Source organism: Cetorhinus maximus, chromosome 32 (genome assembly GCF_964194155.1).
Source record: "Cetorhinus maximus chromosome 32, sCetMax3.hap1.1, whole genome shotgun sequence".
NCBI lineage: Eukaryota > Metazoa > Chordata > Chondrichthyes > Lamniformes > Cetorhinidae > Cetorhinus > Cetorhinus maximus.
The window spans coordinates 5112879-5130685 of record NC_135910.1 but is presented as its reverse complement, the minus strand read 5'-3'; the positions used below and the strand labels follow the sequence as shown (position 1 = coordinate 5130685).

Sequence of the window (17807 nt, the reverse complement as noted above, 5' to 3'; positions counted from 1 at the left end):
TAGGGTTTGGAATGCATTGCTCCTGAGTGTGGCGAAGGCAGATTTAACTGTGGTTTTCAAAAGGAAGCTGGATAAGCACCTTAAGATAAAAAAAATTGTGGGGCTATAGGGAAAAGGTAGGGGTGTGGGACTAGGTGAGTTGCTCTTGCAGAGGGCCAGTACAGACACGATGGGCCAAATGGCCTCCAGTGCTGTAACCATTCTGATTCTGTAACACTGTATACGGTACAGAATAAGGACTAATTCATCCCCTTACACCTGATAACACTGACCCTGTGTACAGATTAACTGTATAGCCCTGAACAGGATTGTTGTCTGTGAGAGGAGCTGTTTGTAGATGATGTTTTAGTTACACTGCCACTCTCAGTCCTTTTGTACATTTTGATCAACTTGTCACAGAAACCACAACATCACTGGCGTGTAATGGAAACTTTTTTTGTGCAGGTAACTAGTTGCCAGGCAACCAGGTTACGTCACCTTGCCTTTTGTGGTGAGCAGGACCAGATGAGGAGGGTGTTGCAGGAAATTGCCAGAGGAGGCGAGCAGATAGCGAGCTGAGCTTCTCTGCTCTATCAAACATTCTGTGTGGTACCTTGGGGTTGAATGGGTCAGCAAGAGTCTGCCTGGTTAAGAGAAATCTCTGTCGATGCTGCAGGCAGGTGACTGTCCATCGCCTGCATCTCCGTATGCCTCAGATGCTGTGAAGGTGAGCTGTACTTTTCCCAGATCATTAAATCCAGATTTTCCTGGCACTATAACAGCTTCATGTTCGGTTTAGGCTAGACCATTGCTTTTACTTTTTAATTTATCCCCAGGCCTCATCTAGGATCATAAATTATGGGAGATTTGATGCTTCAGTTGTAACTCTTCATATCTACACCTGTTTTTGGAGGGAATGCGTATGGAAGAGCTGAGATCCAGATGGCCATCTACAGAGTATGAAGTTATGCAGTGTCTCTCTGTATTTTTATTCCTTTTTAGATGCATATAGCCTATTTGATTACCATGGTTTATCACTTGCAGGGTTGTAGTCAAAATCCTCTGCTATGAGTATCTGGTATTCACATGACTTAAAGAATGGCCTGAATGGGACAGGAGCAATTCTGTTTGTTGTATAATTGCAGATCAGTTGCTTTGTATGGTGTGTTAGGAAGTGGGGGGGGACACCAGGAGCTGCCAACCTGTTTTTTCTCATTCCGATGTACATGAAGCATTAATTCTGAATGCTGTGGTTCACTGTTGTTCCACAGAGTGCTATCACATTGCATTCATGTCAAAATACAAGTGAAAGTCACTGCATTCACTGTCTAACTTGGCTCTATTCCTGTTTTGAACAGGGTAGTAATTACTCACAAGGTAACTGTACAGAGTTCCTATTTACCAGCAGTTTAAGGGTTACTCACTGTTTATTCAGCAGGTTAAGGTTACTCACTGTATAATTGTATGTGGCCTCTGTTTATTCAGCAGGGTAAGGATTACTGTCTAACTGTATAGAGTTCCTGTTAGGTGGAGTAAAATTGATCTGCAGGGGTTCCCTTTTTCACAAATATCTACATCCTAGGGATAAGCTGCTGGTTGTCAATGTTGGTTTTGTTCATCGAATTCTATCCCGATTCCTTGGGGACTGTTGAAAGGACCTTTTGCCTAAGCTGCTGCCCAGACCAGTTCTTAGCCTTGTCTTGGTCCATAGCTGATTGTCAGGGGGGAGTGTAGTTATTGCTGAAATGTTGATGGGCCCTGTTCTTGAGATGGGGTTGGCATGGAGGGCCCAGCCAGTGTCTCTGAAAGACTGAACTAAGCTTTATGCAGTGCCCCCACTGGCAGGAGAGTGCAGTCACAGTGTGACAAGTTTACATAGTTTCCATTTTAACTGGGGATAGGAGAATTTAGAATAGAAATAGAAAACTTGAAGGCTTGACTTTTAAATGAGGGTTATCAAAAAGAAAATATTGAAATCCTCGGTTCAGACAATATATGTGGAGAGTGAAAGAGTTAATGTTTCAGGTCAGTGATGTTTCATAAGAAGTGCAAGACTCAGCAGCTGTTAAGCAAGTGCTGAGATGGAAAGGGGACGGGAAGAAAAGGTGATAGGGTAATAAAAGCAAAATACTGCCGATGCTGGAAATCTGAAATAAAAACAAAATGCTGGAAAAATTCAGCAGATCTGGCAGCATCTGTCGGGAGAGAAGCAGAGCGAATGTTCCCAAGAGTCATATGGACTCGAAACGCTAAGGGTGGCAGGGTGACAGAAGAGATCAAATGACAAAAGGAATGTTGGTGCAAGACAAAAAGGGGCTGATAATGGGACAAGTAAACAAACAAAAGGTGGGTCCAGCAGGGCTGTTGATAGCAACGGCAGAACTTTTACTGTCCTTTTTTAAAAAAAAGGAGCAATGGTTACAATCTGAAATTGATGAAGTCAGTGTTGACTGATGGTTGTCAATAACCTTGACCTTCACTGGAACAGCGTAGAAGGCTAAGTTGGAATGGGATGGAAAACTTAAGTGACTCTCTGTGTGCAACGGTTGAGTTAAAATACATTTTTTAGCACCTTGCAATCACCCCAAGCCCATGAAGTGTTGAAACTCTGGAAGGCTCCAGCTCAACAATGAAGTTCTTTATTTTTAGCTCGTGCTCCACTGTCAGCTGAAAGTCTCAGTGGACAGAAAGGGCGGTTGTTTCGAAGGAAAATGGCCTTTGTTGGAAGGTTTAGTCACATGATTTGGTCACACAGGAGGGCATTTAGAAATGGCTGCTTCTCAACACCCTGTTTTCTCGTTGCTTTGTGGAAGCTTGGGAGCTTCTGAAAACAAAGCTCTTGAGATTCTGTTGCCAACTTCAACCCTGTAAAGTTTCTCTGGGAGGTGGGATGTGCATGGGCTGTGATTGTGTGCAGATTATGCTCCAGTGTGGCTCAAGTAATTGAGCAGATTGTTCCGATGCCTGAAGGGCTGGGAGTGTCACTGGCTGTAGCTGGATTCACATTTCAAAGCAGTCACTGGAACAAATACGGGCTGGATTTGGAATTTTTCACTGCATTATTGGGAGGGATAGGCTTTAACAGCACAGGTCCTGACAATGGTCTAAACATTGTGATAAGGGAGGACTTGCAAGTGTATGATTCTGCCAGTGTGTGAGCTGGCATTTATTTACAGTGATCGCCCCTTTGGGGATTCTGTGGGTAAGATTCCAGCAAGTGCACATTTGCCCTATGTTAGTTTTTCGTTTGAAATGCATCGCCTTTGGAACCTGTGAGCATTGTGACTAGCCTGTGTGGAGGGAGTAGGCATGTACTGAGGGGTCTCACACAGACACAATTGTTGGCCTCAGTACCTCTGTTCTTGCTCAATGGTCCCCGCTGGTAAGCATATATGTACAAGCACGTAAATTGGTTAAGGACAGGATATGGTTCAACAGCTTTCTTTCCCTCCCCAACCCCCATAAGAACTGTAGCATAGTTGGACTCCACACCTCTCAAAGATGAAGGGAGAACATTAAAACAATCCCAAAATGATGAACATTGAATTCTTGCTGACTGATGTTTTTAATTTATTTTGACGAATCTGCTGTCTGAATCTCAGTTGATGAACAGAACATTTGCTGTCGGGGTCGGACGTTGTAAGACCCTGGCTCAACACAGATTAGATGCAGGAGAAAGCTGCTTTAAAATCTAAAACTGTCCCCTGGCCCCAAGTCTTCCAAGAGGAGACGTACTACTTGTCTGTCTTTCAGGTGGGATATTAAATTGAGACCCTGTCTTCCTTCTCAGCTGGATGTGAAAGACCCCATGGCCACTATTTCGAGAAGAGCAGAGAAGTTCTCCTGGTGTCCTGGACCAAATTTTATCCCTCAACCAACTTCATTAAACCAGATTATCTGGTCCTTATCATATTGCTATTTGCTGTGCGCAAGTTGATTGCCAAGTTACCTACATAATACCAGTGACTGCACTTCAAAATGTACTTCATTGGCTTAAAGTTTTTGGGATGTCCTGAGGTTGTGATAAGCGCTGTGGAAATGCAAGTCTTTCTTTCTGGGCTGGAGTCATGTTGCAGAGATGAAAGGTGGGTTGCATGTCTGATCTGTGTCTTTGCCCACTGTGGAACATTGTGTCAATATCTTTACTCTCTTTCAAATTACAGAGCAAGAGCTCACCCACAAACACGTGCTGGTAATCTGGTGTGGTTCCCCCACCACACACTATAAGTTAACTTTACAATGAGTTTGTTGGTTTTCCGTGTAGATATGCAGTGTTGCAGGGGAGTGAGATGAAGTGGATAGGTTTACTAAAGAGCTACCACAGCCAGGATGGACAGAATGCCCTTGTGTGCTGATTGATACTTTGATTAATGTCAGGAAAGTTTGAGAGTAACTGTTCCAAAATTCAGCCTGTGACTTTGGAAAAGAAATGTTTTGGACTTTTAGTTGGTGGGTTAACTGAAATGTCAATGACTCTGACTTTCAGGGCTGATCTGTAGGTGTGTGTGAGTGTGAGTGTGTGTGAGCGTGCATAATGAGTCTCTAGTTGCAGTTAATCTACTACATTTTGAGATGTTTTTCTTCACCCCCGCCCCAGTTCATGTCTTCAGAACTGGGTGGAAACTTTCTCCAGGGTATTTCAGCTCTCCGCCTGAGCTCTATTTCTGGGTAGATTTTGTGCGTGGCTGGGTAGGAAACATGGTGAATCGAATGTTCCACAAGTGAAGGAAAGCTGCAGGCCTCCTTTGGTGCTGCACTAAATTTTGCCATCCCTCCTTCACAGGTGGAATAAAGGGTGTTTGTTTTGATGTGTTGTGCCCTATTGATTTGCATACTTTTTTCCAAGTGATTTTGGTTTTTTTTTGTACAAATAAACCCAAGTTCCAGAGTGAGGCTTTGTCTGAGATCCTGGCGTTTGACTCTCTAGCATGGATTGGTTGCTGTGCCATTGGGCTTTAAAATGCTCAGCAACTTTCACTGCACCTCGACAGTGGTAGAAAAATGGACTGCGTATTGGGGATGCATGTTATGTATAGGCATTTGGTAATTGTGTGTGCCCATTCCTGCATAAAGAAGTGTTGGAATAAGAGTGTGATTATGCATTGGTTTTTGAAGGGGAGAGGCAGTGACAGAGCATGTTAATTTTGTATTAATTGCATTAGAAGCCGGTCAGAGAAGATTCACCAGGCTGATTCCTGGGATGAAGGGGTTGTCTTATGCAGAAAGATTAAGCAGGTTGGGCCTTTGCTCATTGGAGCTTAGGAGAATGAGAGATGACCTTATTGAAACTATATAAGACTGTGAGGGGTAGATGCTGGGAGAATGTTTCATGTTGTGGGGGAGTCTTGAACTTTGGGGCATAGTTTAAAGATAAGGGATCGCCCATTTAAGACAGAGATGAGGAATTTCTTCTTTTGAGGGTCATTAGTCTTTTGAATTCTCTTCCCCGGAGTGGAGACTGGGTCATTGAATATATTCAAGGCTGTTAGACAGATTTTTGATCTACAGGGGAGTCTAGAGTTATGGAACACAGGCAGTAAAGTGCCACAATAGAACAGCCATGATCTTATTGAACGGCGGATCAGGCTTGATGAACTACTCCTACTTCTTATGATCTTATTTTTAATGGTATTCAGGTGGTGAGCATTAGTTGGGATTCACCTGTGCTCAAACATGTAGGTGCAGGCTGAAACTGAGGTGGTTTGGATTGGAGGCGCATGCTTTGCAATGTGTGTCTCTACATAAAAGTGTACAGAGACTGGGCTTTAGTTTGATCCTTCACCGCCTGGCTATCTGAGTTGTAGCAGAGAAGTATGTGAAGTTGTTACAGTATACTGATTGTGAGAACTGGTTATCTGGAGTATGACGCACACACCACTGAAACTGGCATTTTTCATTAGGATATGGCAGGACAGGTTGTTCAAGTTCCCGGTGTTGTGATCACTGTGACAATTCTTGGTACAAAAGTCAATGCGCAACACTCCATCAAGTTAAAGAGTGTAACAGGCCAGGAACGGATCGATGGTTCAGCCCATCAATTCTGCTCTGCCGCGTTGAACCTGAACCTCTCTGCCTAATCATGCTGCCTGGCTGTTCCCCATTCCCTTAAATTCTTTTTTCCATTCTCCCTTCAAAGCAGTTTATGCGCTTAGCATAAAGAACAGTTTGTGCCAGAGAATTCCACATTGTAAGAACCATCTGTGCAATAAAAAAGCCTGGCATTCTTTCGAGGGTTGCCAGTATTATTTTCCTGTGATGACACTTCCTATGGCCCAGGAAATTCTCTAGCTCAATACCTGATCTGTGCCGAGTTAGGTGGTTTCAGCAGGCATAGCTGCAGTCGGCCCAAGTGTCCCTGGGTTCGGGGATGGGGAAAAGTGACAAAGGTACCTGCTGCTTTGAAAGAGCTTTGGTTGAGAAAATTAATTCAGTGGCATCAAAGGGAATGTGTGGGTCAGGACATGGATAAGGCCAAGATTTGGGGTAAATGGCTGTCTCAGACCGGCGACAGATGGCTAATGGGCTATCCTAGGGGTGATGCATAAATGATCTGCACCTAGACCGAAAGGAGTGACTTGCTGATTGTATCAAACAGTGGAGCAGCAGCAAACTGCCGGGAAAAAGAGATTACAGAAGGACACAAATACGCTGGGAGAGCAGGCAGCCAAGTGGCAGACACAATTTAACACACAAGTGTGAGGTTATCCGTTGTGTGGGGGAGGCAGGAATAACGAAGGAAATATATCTTGAGTGATAAAGTTCTCGGCATTCAAGAAAATAGATCTTGGCACGCAGACAAATCCTTGGTTTAAGAAACATGGGATTTTGCACTTTATATTTTTCAAGAGGTCATGATAATTTGATTAGGCCGTAGCGTGAGCATTGCACACGGGCTGGAATTTTCCTGGAGAAACAGCAGACTTACCAGGAGTGAAGGATCTTGGTTATAATGAAAGAGGGGAACAACTAGAACTGTATTTTCACAAACTCAGGATATTGGGGCATTTGACAGGGGTGTTCAAAATGGTAAAGCAATGGAAAAAAAAGTGGCGTCTTTATTTGTAGGGATATAGAAAGCATATGACCTGGAGATGGGCAACTAGATATATGAAGATGGAGGACCAAAGATGGTCTTCATTGTCATCAAAATGTGGAATGCTTTGCCACAATTGCTGAACAATTTAGAATTGAATACAGCTGCGAGAAGGTGCTGGGAATTACTGGAAAGGGAAATTGAGTGAAGTCAGCCCTTGAGATGAAGCTCAATCTGGTGCGGTTAAGAAGGGCTGAAAGCCGCCGCCTCCTGGGGTCCTGTCTGTTTCCCAGTGATTTCCCTGGCTCCCTGATACAATGTATGTGTGTAAATGAGCTGAGGATAGGATCTGATTCAGTGCTGCACTACCATAGCCTGAGATCCTGCCGACACTCCACGTGGTGCTGTCTTACAGTTCACTCAGCGAGTTCGAGTTACTGTGGCAACATACACTTTTACATGCATGTTGTAGCCTGGAGCTATGGATAGTGATGGTAGGGGCTTCAACAACATTCTTTCCATCACATGGCTGACCAGGAATCTCTCCTGTTCTTAGCACCTGCCATTGGAGTGTTTTGGGAGGATTTGCAGGTTGATACCCCACCTGTTTGGCCACGTTATGAATGTACCTTCTTTGCCCATCAAGTCCTGGAGTGGGACTTGAACCTGGAACTTCTGGCTCAGAGGCAGGGACACTACCCACTGTGCCACAAGACCTCCCGATACTCCATGTGCCACCTTAAGTACCAGAGGTGCTGGAGGGAGGATTGACGGCTTTAGGAAAGACTGTTTGTGGGAATGCCTGCTGACACTTATTGCAGAACTGTTACAGCCAGCAGCCTAAGGAACAAATTCTGCAGTCTGTGCATGTGAGATAAGTACTTATGTCCCAGGAAATGGGCATTGCACATTGTTCGATCTTGGATTTCAGTGGCATATAACAATTACCCTGTGCAAGTACCCAGCAGTGCAGTATTCTGTCCCTTTTGTACTGTTGTGTCTACAGTGAGCCCTTTGCTCTTTTACTCTGGGCTGACACTGATGAGTAGAGCTCTGGTACAGGTGATTGCCATGGTTGGAATATTTTGAGGTCATGAACTGAGTATTGCACAAGAAGTATACCACCCGCAGTGAAGTGAATGGGCTTTCTACTGCATTGCAGTGGGATATAATGTGTGCACTTGGAGTGGAGTCAAGGCTTGCTGTGTTTTGTCGTAAATCTGTGATACAGTAGTTAATTTGTTAACAAGTTAACATTTAGAAGGGAGGTGAGGTGGATCCTTTCACCAGAGGTTGATCGAGTTGTGATGTAAGTGCCCAATACCTTGGTGACAGCTGTGGTTGAGTGGGCTGCACTGCTAACACAGTCAGAGATTGTGGGTCCAATTCACACTCTAGAGAGGAGCGCAAAATCTAAGTGTGCATTTCTGTGCTGAGGGAGAGCTGCATTATCTGGGAGTGCTGTCTTTCAAGTGAGACATTAAACTGAGCCCCTGTCTGCCCCCTCAGGTGGCCAGAAAAGATCCCATGGCACGATTTTGAAGAGCAGGAGAGTTCCTCTGTGTGTCCTGGTCAACGTTTATCCCTCAGTCAACATCACTGAAAAACAGATTATCTGGTCGTTTATCACACTGATGTTTGTGGCATCTTGCTGTGTGTAAATTGGCTGCCTCATCTTCCATATTACCCTTCATCGGGTTGTTTGTCCAGAGTTGCATTGTCCATGACTGTTCCTCACCTCAATCTCGTCACCCAGTGCAGCAGCAAAGGTAACTTAGCTCCCTAAAGCCCAGCCATTGGTTCCTCAATACCTACTCCCAGTCCTCTCTTTGCTGGGCTTTCCTACTTGTTGCTCTTTTCTATTTGTCTTTTCCTTTTTCCTCTGCTCTCCTCGCTTTACACTTCATCTTATCCAGTGGTCCCAGTTTTTACAGTCACAACTGTGTCTGCAGAACCTCGACGTTGTTTGCATCTCCATGTGTAAGTCTTCATTCTCGGTGACTGCTGATGTGCTATTCAGCTACATGGGCATCACAGCTCGATTCTCAAAATTGGCATTGCCCTCTCACCACCCAGCAAGTGTCACTGGACAGTGAACAGGAGTTGTATGTCAGTCTTCATGTTGTGCATGAATCTCCTCTTGCCCTGCTTCATAGAATCCTATCAACTCTTGTACCCCTTTCTTCCCATCTTTATCTAACTTCTTAAATATATCTATGCTATTAATCTCAACTGCTTTGTGCTAGTGAGTTCCACATTCTATCCAATCTCTGGGTAAGGAAGTTTCGCCTGAATTCCTTATTGGATTTATTAGTGACTGCCTTATATTTATGGCCCCTAGTTTGGTGGGGGTTATATTTTCTCCATGTCTACCCTAGAAAACCTCTTCATAATTTTAAAGATCTTTCTTTCTCAACCACCCCTTTTTTTTTTAGAGAATTTGACCCCAGCCAGATAGGTATAACCTCTCCATTCTGGTAAATATTTAGATACAACCCAAACTAAAGAGAGGTTGTGTAGAGAATCCAATTTCTTTCCCTCTTCAGTCATTTATCAAAGGGTAATTATTCTAAAATACAGAATCATTCTTGGCCACTGATTATGGTATTACTTGTTCTGTGACCTCCTGATGGTTCTCACTACTCCTCTTCCAGTAAAAGTGAGCGTGAGACTCCAGGAATACTGCAGGTTCTGCCTCGAGGTTAATCCTAATCCCAGTTGAAGCACTGAAGCTTCTATCTGGTTGTAGTTTCAGCAAAATGGCAGAAACCTGGCAAACTGTTCAATGTGGAACTGGGAAATTCCACAGTCAATTCTGAAACTGAGCTCATCGAACTTGAGGGAAAATGATGCTTTTGTTTTTGTGTGATCTGTATGGACTGTTTCAGAAAATGACAAGTGAGAAAGGAGATACTAATTCAGTGGATGGTGCTTCTGTCACAAGCACAGTCAAATTGGTGACAGCACTACAGCATGTGCATTGTGTTGTACCCTCTGGGTTTTACAATAGTTTTCCTCCCCCGCACCCCCGCCCAGCTCTCCTGCCCTTCCCCCCGTCCTGTAATATCTTGTAGATCTGTGGTAGATATGCGTGTTTAGACAGTATAGGACTGACAATAACTGTTGAAGAAGCTGCAAGTGTTAAAATTATAATATTTTGACTGTCTGAAATGCATGAGACATTGAAAGTAGGTGTTATTACCTTTTGAACAATAGCCCACAGAACCTGAGAGCAAACCCACAGCAAAACGTCCCGATAAAACTAGGAATCTTTCTGTAGTGGAATGCAGTGAGTGGTGGATAATTACATCCACCCTATATAAAACAAAGCCCAGTCATTTAGAGTAGTCATTGATGGGGGATTTAGCCAGTCATCACCATTCTGGCTGGAGCTTGTAGCACTATCTGCAGCAGGCTCTATCCCTTCTGAATAAAAGCTGTGGCTGTAGGTATCCGCAAGGGCCCCAGTTATGTCTGTCTCTTTATGGGGTTTGTGGAACGTTCCTTGTTCCAGTCTTACTGAGGCCCCCTTGCACACTTTTTTTCGGTACATCGATGACTGTTTTGGTGCCGCTTCATGCTCTCATCTGGACCTGGAAAAATGTATCAATTTTGCTTCCAGTTTCCACCCCTCTATCACCTTCACGTGGTCCATCTCCGGCGGTTTCCTTTCCTTCCTTGAACTCTTGACCTCCATTTCTGGTGATAGACACAAAAAGCTAAAAGCTACTGCGGATGCTGGAAATCCAAAACAAAAACAGAATTACCTGGAAAAACTCAGCAGGTCTGGCAGCATCGGCGGAGAAGAAATCAGTTAACGTTTCGAGCCTTCATGGCCCTTCGGCAGAACTGAAGCATAGTTAGAAGAAGGGAGAAATATAAATTGGTTTAAGGTGGGTGGGGGCGGGGGGGGGAGGGGGGGTGGAGAGAGAGACATTGATGGTGTGGTGATTGTGGAGATGAGCAGATAATCAAAAGATGTCACAGACAAAAGGGTCAAAGAGGTGTTTTGTCTGAGAAAAGTGCTAATTAAGAATGGAAGACAGGATATTCAAAGTACAGCTCTAGTGGGGGTGGGGTGGAAAGGCTAACAAGGTTTTAGTTTTAGATTTAAAAATAATGGAAATAGGTGGGGAAAGAAGAATCTATATAAATTATTGAAAAAAAAAAGCGGGGGGGGGTGGAGTTTAAGATCTAAAGTTGTTGAATTCAATATTCAGCCCGGAAGGCTGTAAAGTGCCTAGTCGGAAGATGAGGTGCTGTTCCTCCAGTTTGCGTTGGGCTTCACTGGAACAATGCAGCAAGCCAAGGACAGACATGTGGGCAAGAGAACAGGGTGGAGTGTTAAAATGGCAAGCGACAGGGAGGTTTGGGTCTTTCTTGCGGACAGACCGCAGGTGTTCCGCAAAACGGTCGCCCAGTTTGCGTTTGGTCTCTCCAATGTAGAGGAGACCGCATTGGGAGCAACGAATGCAGTAGACTAAGTTAGGGGAAATGCAAGTGAAATGCTGCTTCACTTGAAAGGAGCGTTTGGGCCCTTGGACGGTGAGGAGAGAGGAAGTGAAGGGGCAGGTGTTGCATCTTCTGCGTGGGCATGGGGAGGTGCCATAGGTGGGGGTTGAGGAGTAGGGGGTGATGGAGGAGTGGACCAGGGTGTCCCGGAGGGAACGATCCCTACGGAATGCCGTCAGGGGGGGTGAAGGGAAGATGTGTTTGGTGGTGGCATCATGCTGGAGTTGGCGGAAATGGCGGAGGATGATCCTTTGAATGCGGAGGCTGGTGGGGTGATAAGTGAGGACAAGGGGGACCCTATCATGTTTCTGGGAAGGAGGAGAAGGCGTGAGGGAGGATGCGCGGAATATGGGCCGGACACGGTTGAGGGCCCTGTCAACGACCGTGGATGGAAAACCTCGGTTAAGGAAGAAGGAGGACATGTCAGAGGAGCTGTTTTTGAAGGTAGCGTCATCAGAACAGATGCGACGGAGGCGAAGGAACTGAGAGAATGGGATGGAGTCTTTACAAGAAGCGGGGTGTGAGGAGCTGTAGTCGAGGTAGCTGTGGGAGTCGGTAGGCTTGTAATGGATATTGGTGGACAGTCTATGGACTGTTCACCAATATTCATTACAAGCCCACTGACTCCCACAGCTACCTCGACTACAGTTCCTCACACCCTGCTTCCTGTAAGGACTCCATCCCATTCTCTCAGTTCCTTCACCTCCGTCACATCTGTTCCGATTATGCCACTTTCCAAAATGGCGCTTCTGACATGTCTTTCTTCTTCCTTAACTAAGGTTTCCCACCCACTGTGGTTGACAGGGCCCTCAACTGTGTCCGACCCATCTCCCGCACCTCTGCCCTCACACCTTCCCCTCCCTCCCTGAACCATAATTGGGTCCCCCTTGTCCTCGCTTTTCACCCCACCAGCCTCCACATTCAGAGGATCATCCTCTGCCATTTCCAGCAACTCCAGCATGATGCCACCACCAAACACAATTACCTCCCCCCCCCCCCACCCCCCCCAAACACAACCGGGTCAACATTCTGTAGGGGCCGTTCCCTCCGGGACACCCCGGTTCACACCTCCATCACCCCCAACTCCTCATCTCCTTCCCAAGACACCTTCCTATGCAATCGCAGAAGGTGCAACACCTGCACCTTTACCTCCTTCCTCACCGTCCGAGGGCCCAAACTCTCCTTTCAGGTGAAGCAGTGCTTTACTTGCACCTCTTTCAATTTGGTCTACTGCATTTGCTGCTCCAAATGTGGTGGTCTCTACATTAGAGAGACCAAACGGAGACTGGGTGACCGCTTTGCGGAACACCTTCGGTCTGTCCGCAAGCATGACCCAGACCTCCCTGTCGCTTGCCATATCGACACACCACCCTGCTCTCATGCCCACATGTCCGTCCTTGGCCTGCTGCATTGTTCCAGTGAAGCTCAACGCAAACTGGAGGACCAGCACCTCATCTTCTGACTAGGCACTTTACAGCCTTCCGGACTTAACATTGAGTTCAACAACTTCAGCCCATGAACTCTTTTTTCTATCTAACATTTTTTTTACCCCTTTTTTCAATATTACCATTTTTATTTTTTATCCACTTATTTTTATTCATTGTTTTATCTCCCCACTTTTTATCCCATTTCCAATCTCCCCCCCCCCAACCCCGACCACTGCCCCCTCCCCCACACCCACAAGGGCCATCTGTTACTTGTTCATGTTCTTTTCAGAGTGCTTACCCTTGTCCTGCTATTATCACATTCTGCTTTCTTACCTTTACGCCACTATCAGCACCTTTTATAACTCTTACCATGACCATTAACTCTCTTTGTCCTTTTGTTCATGACATCTTTGTCAATATCTCCTTTGCCCCCACCTATCACTGACCTTGTATCCAGCTTCACCTGCTCCATCTCCCCCCACCACCCCTCTAAACAGTATAAATTTCATCATATTCCTACTTCTCTTTAGCTCTGAAGAAGAGTCATACGGACTCGAAACGTCAACTCTGTTTCTCTCTCCACAGATGTTGTCAGACCTGCTGAGTTTTTCCAGCATTTTTTGTTTTTCCTTCTGTTATTCTGTTGTGGCCATTCACAAATCCTCCAGATATCTCTTTCCTTTGATCTCTCTCATTATCACCTTTTATCTTGCAGCGGCATCACTTTGGTGATTTAATAATCTCTACCCCATTCTCTCTCTCATTACCCTGTCCCCTTTTCTCTGGCTCATACAGTGTCCATTTATAAACTGTTCACCTGTAATATCGTGCAGTTCATTGAATAGCAACATGAAACTCTGTGTTTTTGTTGTCTTGGAGTCAGCCTGACAATCTGCGGTATTTTTTCATTCTCTTGGCCTCTGAGATTTGCTCCATGTGCTGGAAATTATTCCTTCCTGTTTGTTTTTCCCGTTTACTCCGTCCCCTCAAACAATGGAATGGACATTACTTACTTTCTGTTACTCATTTTGTTTTATAAGTTTTTCGGGAAGGATATGATTACAGTTGAAAGTCAACAGATGTTATCGTAGTAATTCCTTCTAATGTTTTGAGTTTAACTCGCCCATTATCAGCCTCCCGCTACCCCCCTGCCCCCAACCTGTTCTCCATTTCCCAGTCCCCTTGCCTGTTCTGACTACGGTAACTCTAACCCATCAGCTCCTTTAGGTTTGTAATGACTTTCCCTACAGCTCCAGGTCTTGTGAAGTGTTGTAATGTAATTGCTGTAATGTGTGCTAGTCCAGGCTCTTTGCTGCTCACTGACAGGAAGCAGCATGGTTCATACTGACATCAGCCTTTCTGCTCTTGCATAGCTTCCAGTCACCAACGGTTGGGGACTTTTTTATTCTTTATTGGGATGTGGGCCTCACTGGCAAGGCCAGCATTTGTTGCCCATCCCTAATTGCCCTTGAGAAGGTGGTGGTGAGCTGCTTTTTTTAAACCACTGCAGCCCACCTGATGACTTCCTGGAGAGGTTCGGTCCAAATGAGCGGCTTGCTAGGCCATTTCTGAGGATAATTAAGAGTCATCCACATTGCCGCGGGTTTGGAGTCACATTTAGGCCAGACCAAGTAAGGACGGCAGATCCTTCCCTAAAGGACATTAGTGAACCAGATGGGTTTTTTTTGACACTCAATGATCATTGTTACTGAGAGCAGCTTTCAATTCCAGATTTTCATTAATTTGAATTTAAATTCCACCAGCTGGCATAGTGGGATTTGAACCCATGTCCCTAGGGCACTAGCTTGGGCCTCTGGATCACTAGCCCAGTGACATTTCCACTATGCCATTGTCTCTCCTGTGTGCTGGAGTCATGAGGTTTTCTTTTAAAACAAGTTCAGAGTTTGAAGTGCTGCAAGTAGTCCTCCTTGGATAATCGATTGAATAGTTAGCTTACGAGCTTGAAATTGCAGCCCCAATGTAAAAGAACACTTCGATAGATCAGGATAAATGTTTCCCAAATGGCTTAGTAATGAAAGCACTGCCTTGGTATTCCTGAGACACCCAGATCCAGAGGTCCTAGGTTCAGTTCCTGTTCTGATCTTAGTCAGGTGCTTGGATTGATCTTAGTGGGTGGGGTTGGTAAGGGTGGGTGAGTAGAGCCTGTGCTTCTTGACACAAACTGTGACACACACTGCCCCAAACGCTCCTTAATTGAACTTCTGTCAAACACTGAGTCGTGATGTCTCTTCCTGTCCCTGATGTGCCCACCAGTGATGCCAGCCTCATGGTGATATCCAATGAATACCAGATTCTTTAGCAGTGTAGCTTATCCTAGTATCGCCTTTTCAGTTTGGATGTGTAGCAGCTCACCTGGTGTCGGCAGAACTATCCCTAAAGGCACATCAATCAAGGAGCGTGAGTCGTTCCCTCTGAGACACTCTGGCACAATGGTTTTTTTTGTATTGTGCACACACACCCAAAGCACACAACACCGTAGGGCAGGTCAGCATATGATAATTCTCACATACTGTTACACTTGAGTATTTCATTACCGTACACACTGGTGTTTCTACCACAACTTCAATCATCTGTGGGCCCGGAGCTGGAATACATCAGATTGACTGTTTTGTTTAATGCATTGGAAGTATCTTGCTCTCTTTCCGTACACTTCAATGCAGTGTTGAAGGTGCTGAAACATTAAATTGAAGCCCTGCCTCACTTCTCAGTTGGAGGCAAAATATCCCATTAGTTTGAAGACGAGCAGGGGATTTCTCCCTGATGCCCTGGTCAATATTTACCACTCAGCCACCGGCATTAAAACAGAAAATCTGGCCATTATCTCATTGCTGTTTGTGGGATCTTGCTGTGTGCCACATTTCCTCTGTTACCACAGTGACTGCGTTCCAAAAGGTGCTTAATTGGCTGGAAAGCACTTTGGGTGCCTTGAGGTTGTGAAAGGTGTTACATAAATAGTTGTGTACCTTTGTGTTTGGGTGTGGAGGCAAAGCTGAGGAAATAGCTATCAGGGGCTCATCCATTTCCAGAAATTACATGAAAGAATCCTAACTTAGTAATTAGGAACTAGAATAACAATTTCTGCAGTCATACAGCCATTTTCAGTCCTGTGGTTTGAATTGGGCACTTTATAATAAGTAATTTTACAAGTCCTGAGCCAAAAGAAGCTTAGTTGTATTTTTTAATGCTGTGTACGTACTATACCAATCTCTGTTGTATAGTGACTGCCGTGTAGTCTGTTGGGTTGTGGGCTGGTGACTGGTATCTCAGTTTCTTGCCTAAGAAGAATTGGACTTCAATCTTTAGTGGGAGGGCGGAATCATCAAATCTTGTGAAATTGTAATTTTTCTGAGCATTTGTCTCAAAGCTGCCACAGCTAGAAACTCGCTTTCCCTGGGAGAGAGAAAACAATTGTGTTTAGAAAGATCCTTCTCATTGAGCGCAGAAGCAGCTCGGGCAGCTGCCACACCTGACAGTTTGGGTGCAGCTGAGATTATTGCAGAAGCTCTGGCCAGACAGGGCTGGTCAGTGAGGTTCGATTGAAACTCGGTGCCCTGATCCTGTCCGTAAAGTGGTGAGTTAAAAACAAACAACTGAGCCAAGGTCGCTTTCTGACATCATCAGCCATGAGCTGTTGCAAGCGTCACTCTGCTGTCTCTCACGTACTGAGGGGAGTGTCTTAGTGACGTTCCCTGAGACATGGGATAAAGCCAGGACTCAGGCTGCACCATTAACTGAGGGGGCACTCCTAGTCGCAGCAGCTGCCTTGCAGCATTCTCTTTGTTTTTCATCCGTGGCGATTGTGATCTGGAGTTGATTTTTTTCCCCCTTCTATGCAATACTGGTTTTGCCTCTGAATTCTCCGCTCAAATGCTCAGCTCTTGTGGAATAAACCTTCAAGGATTTGTGATCGCTTGTAATTGTTGAAACCATTTTCTCCTGGAGTCTGTCAAATCAGTGAGTAGTGGAGTTTTACCACTGAATGGTTTTTAATCAGACTGTTAGCCACATGGAGCAGGAATGCTCAGTGTTCTCTCGGGCAGCTGAGGTCACTAGTTGAATCATGCTTGGTGAAGCTGGTTAATGCTTTGTCCCTCCTGTATGTGTTGTGACTGAAAGCACCTGTCAAGTTGGGGGGGTGTGATGGGAATGTTGGATTATTTTTCTTGGCATGTGGGTCAGTGTTGGTGAAGCCTAATTTTTAATGCTTGTGTTCGCAGTGACACTCAGGAGGTGATAGACCTGCCTGAGCAGTGATTGTTGTACAACATGAGTCACGCTGCTTCAGATTGCATTGAGAATCTAACACTGTGGGACTGGAGTCACTGGGTAAGGAGGATAGGATTCCTTCCTTAAAGGAAAGGTTGGATTTCTACAAGTTTTTGTGCTCATTCACTTCTGGTTCCAACCAGATCTTGATTGCAATCTATCACACAGGGTTTTTGATCGAATAAATAAGGAGAAACTGCTTCCACTGGTAGGAAGGAGGGTCAGTCACCAGAGGGCACAGATTTAACATATTATCAAAAGAGCCAGAATGGAGATCAAGAGAATGCTTTTGTGCAATAAGCTACAATGATCTGGAATGCACTGCCTGAAAGGGCGGTGGAAGCAGATTCAATAGTAACTTCCAAAAGAGAATTGGATAAATACTTGAGAGGGAGAAATTTGCAGGGCTTTTCGGAAAGGAACTAGCACAAGCAACAAGGGACTGAATGGTCTCCTCCTGTTCAGTATTAATTCTATGGTTCTTTTGAATTGAATTTCACAATTTGCTTTGGGATTTGAACTCGTGGCTTTCGAGTTGCTGGTCCGATCCCATAACCACCAGCCTGATG

At 45.1% G+C, this 17807-nt stretch overlaps 1 protein-coding gene across 4 annotated transcripts in view; it reads left to right on the top strand.

Moving 5' to 3' along the window:
• Window positions 1-572: 572 nt before the first annotated feature.
• The window catches only part of LOC144671354 (inositol-trisphosphate 3-kinase C-like), a 37119-nt gene continuing 19884 nt past the window's right edge, over window positions 573-17807 (top strand). For 2 of the 4 annotated variants that reach the window (XM_078533211.1, XM_078533209.1), the window contains exons 1-2: window positions 16704-16926; window positions 17190-17298. In XM_078533211.1, coding sequence (XP_078389337.1) covers window positions 17239-17298 — 60 coding nt within the window. In that variant the 5' untranslated portion in view covers window positions 16704-16926; window positions 17190-17238. Of the gene's footprint in view, window positions 707-16703; window positions 16927-17189; window positions 17299-17807 lie in introns of those variants that run through there. The other 2 variants (XM_078533210.1, XM_078533212.1) reach the window with 2 other exon arrangements.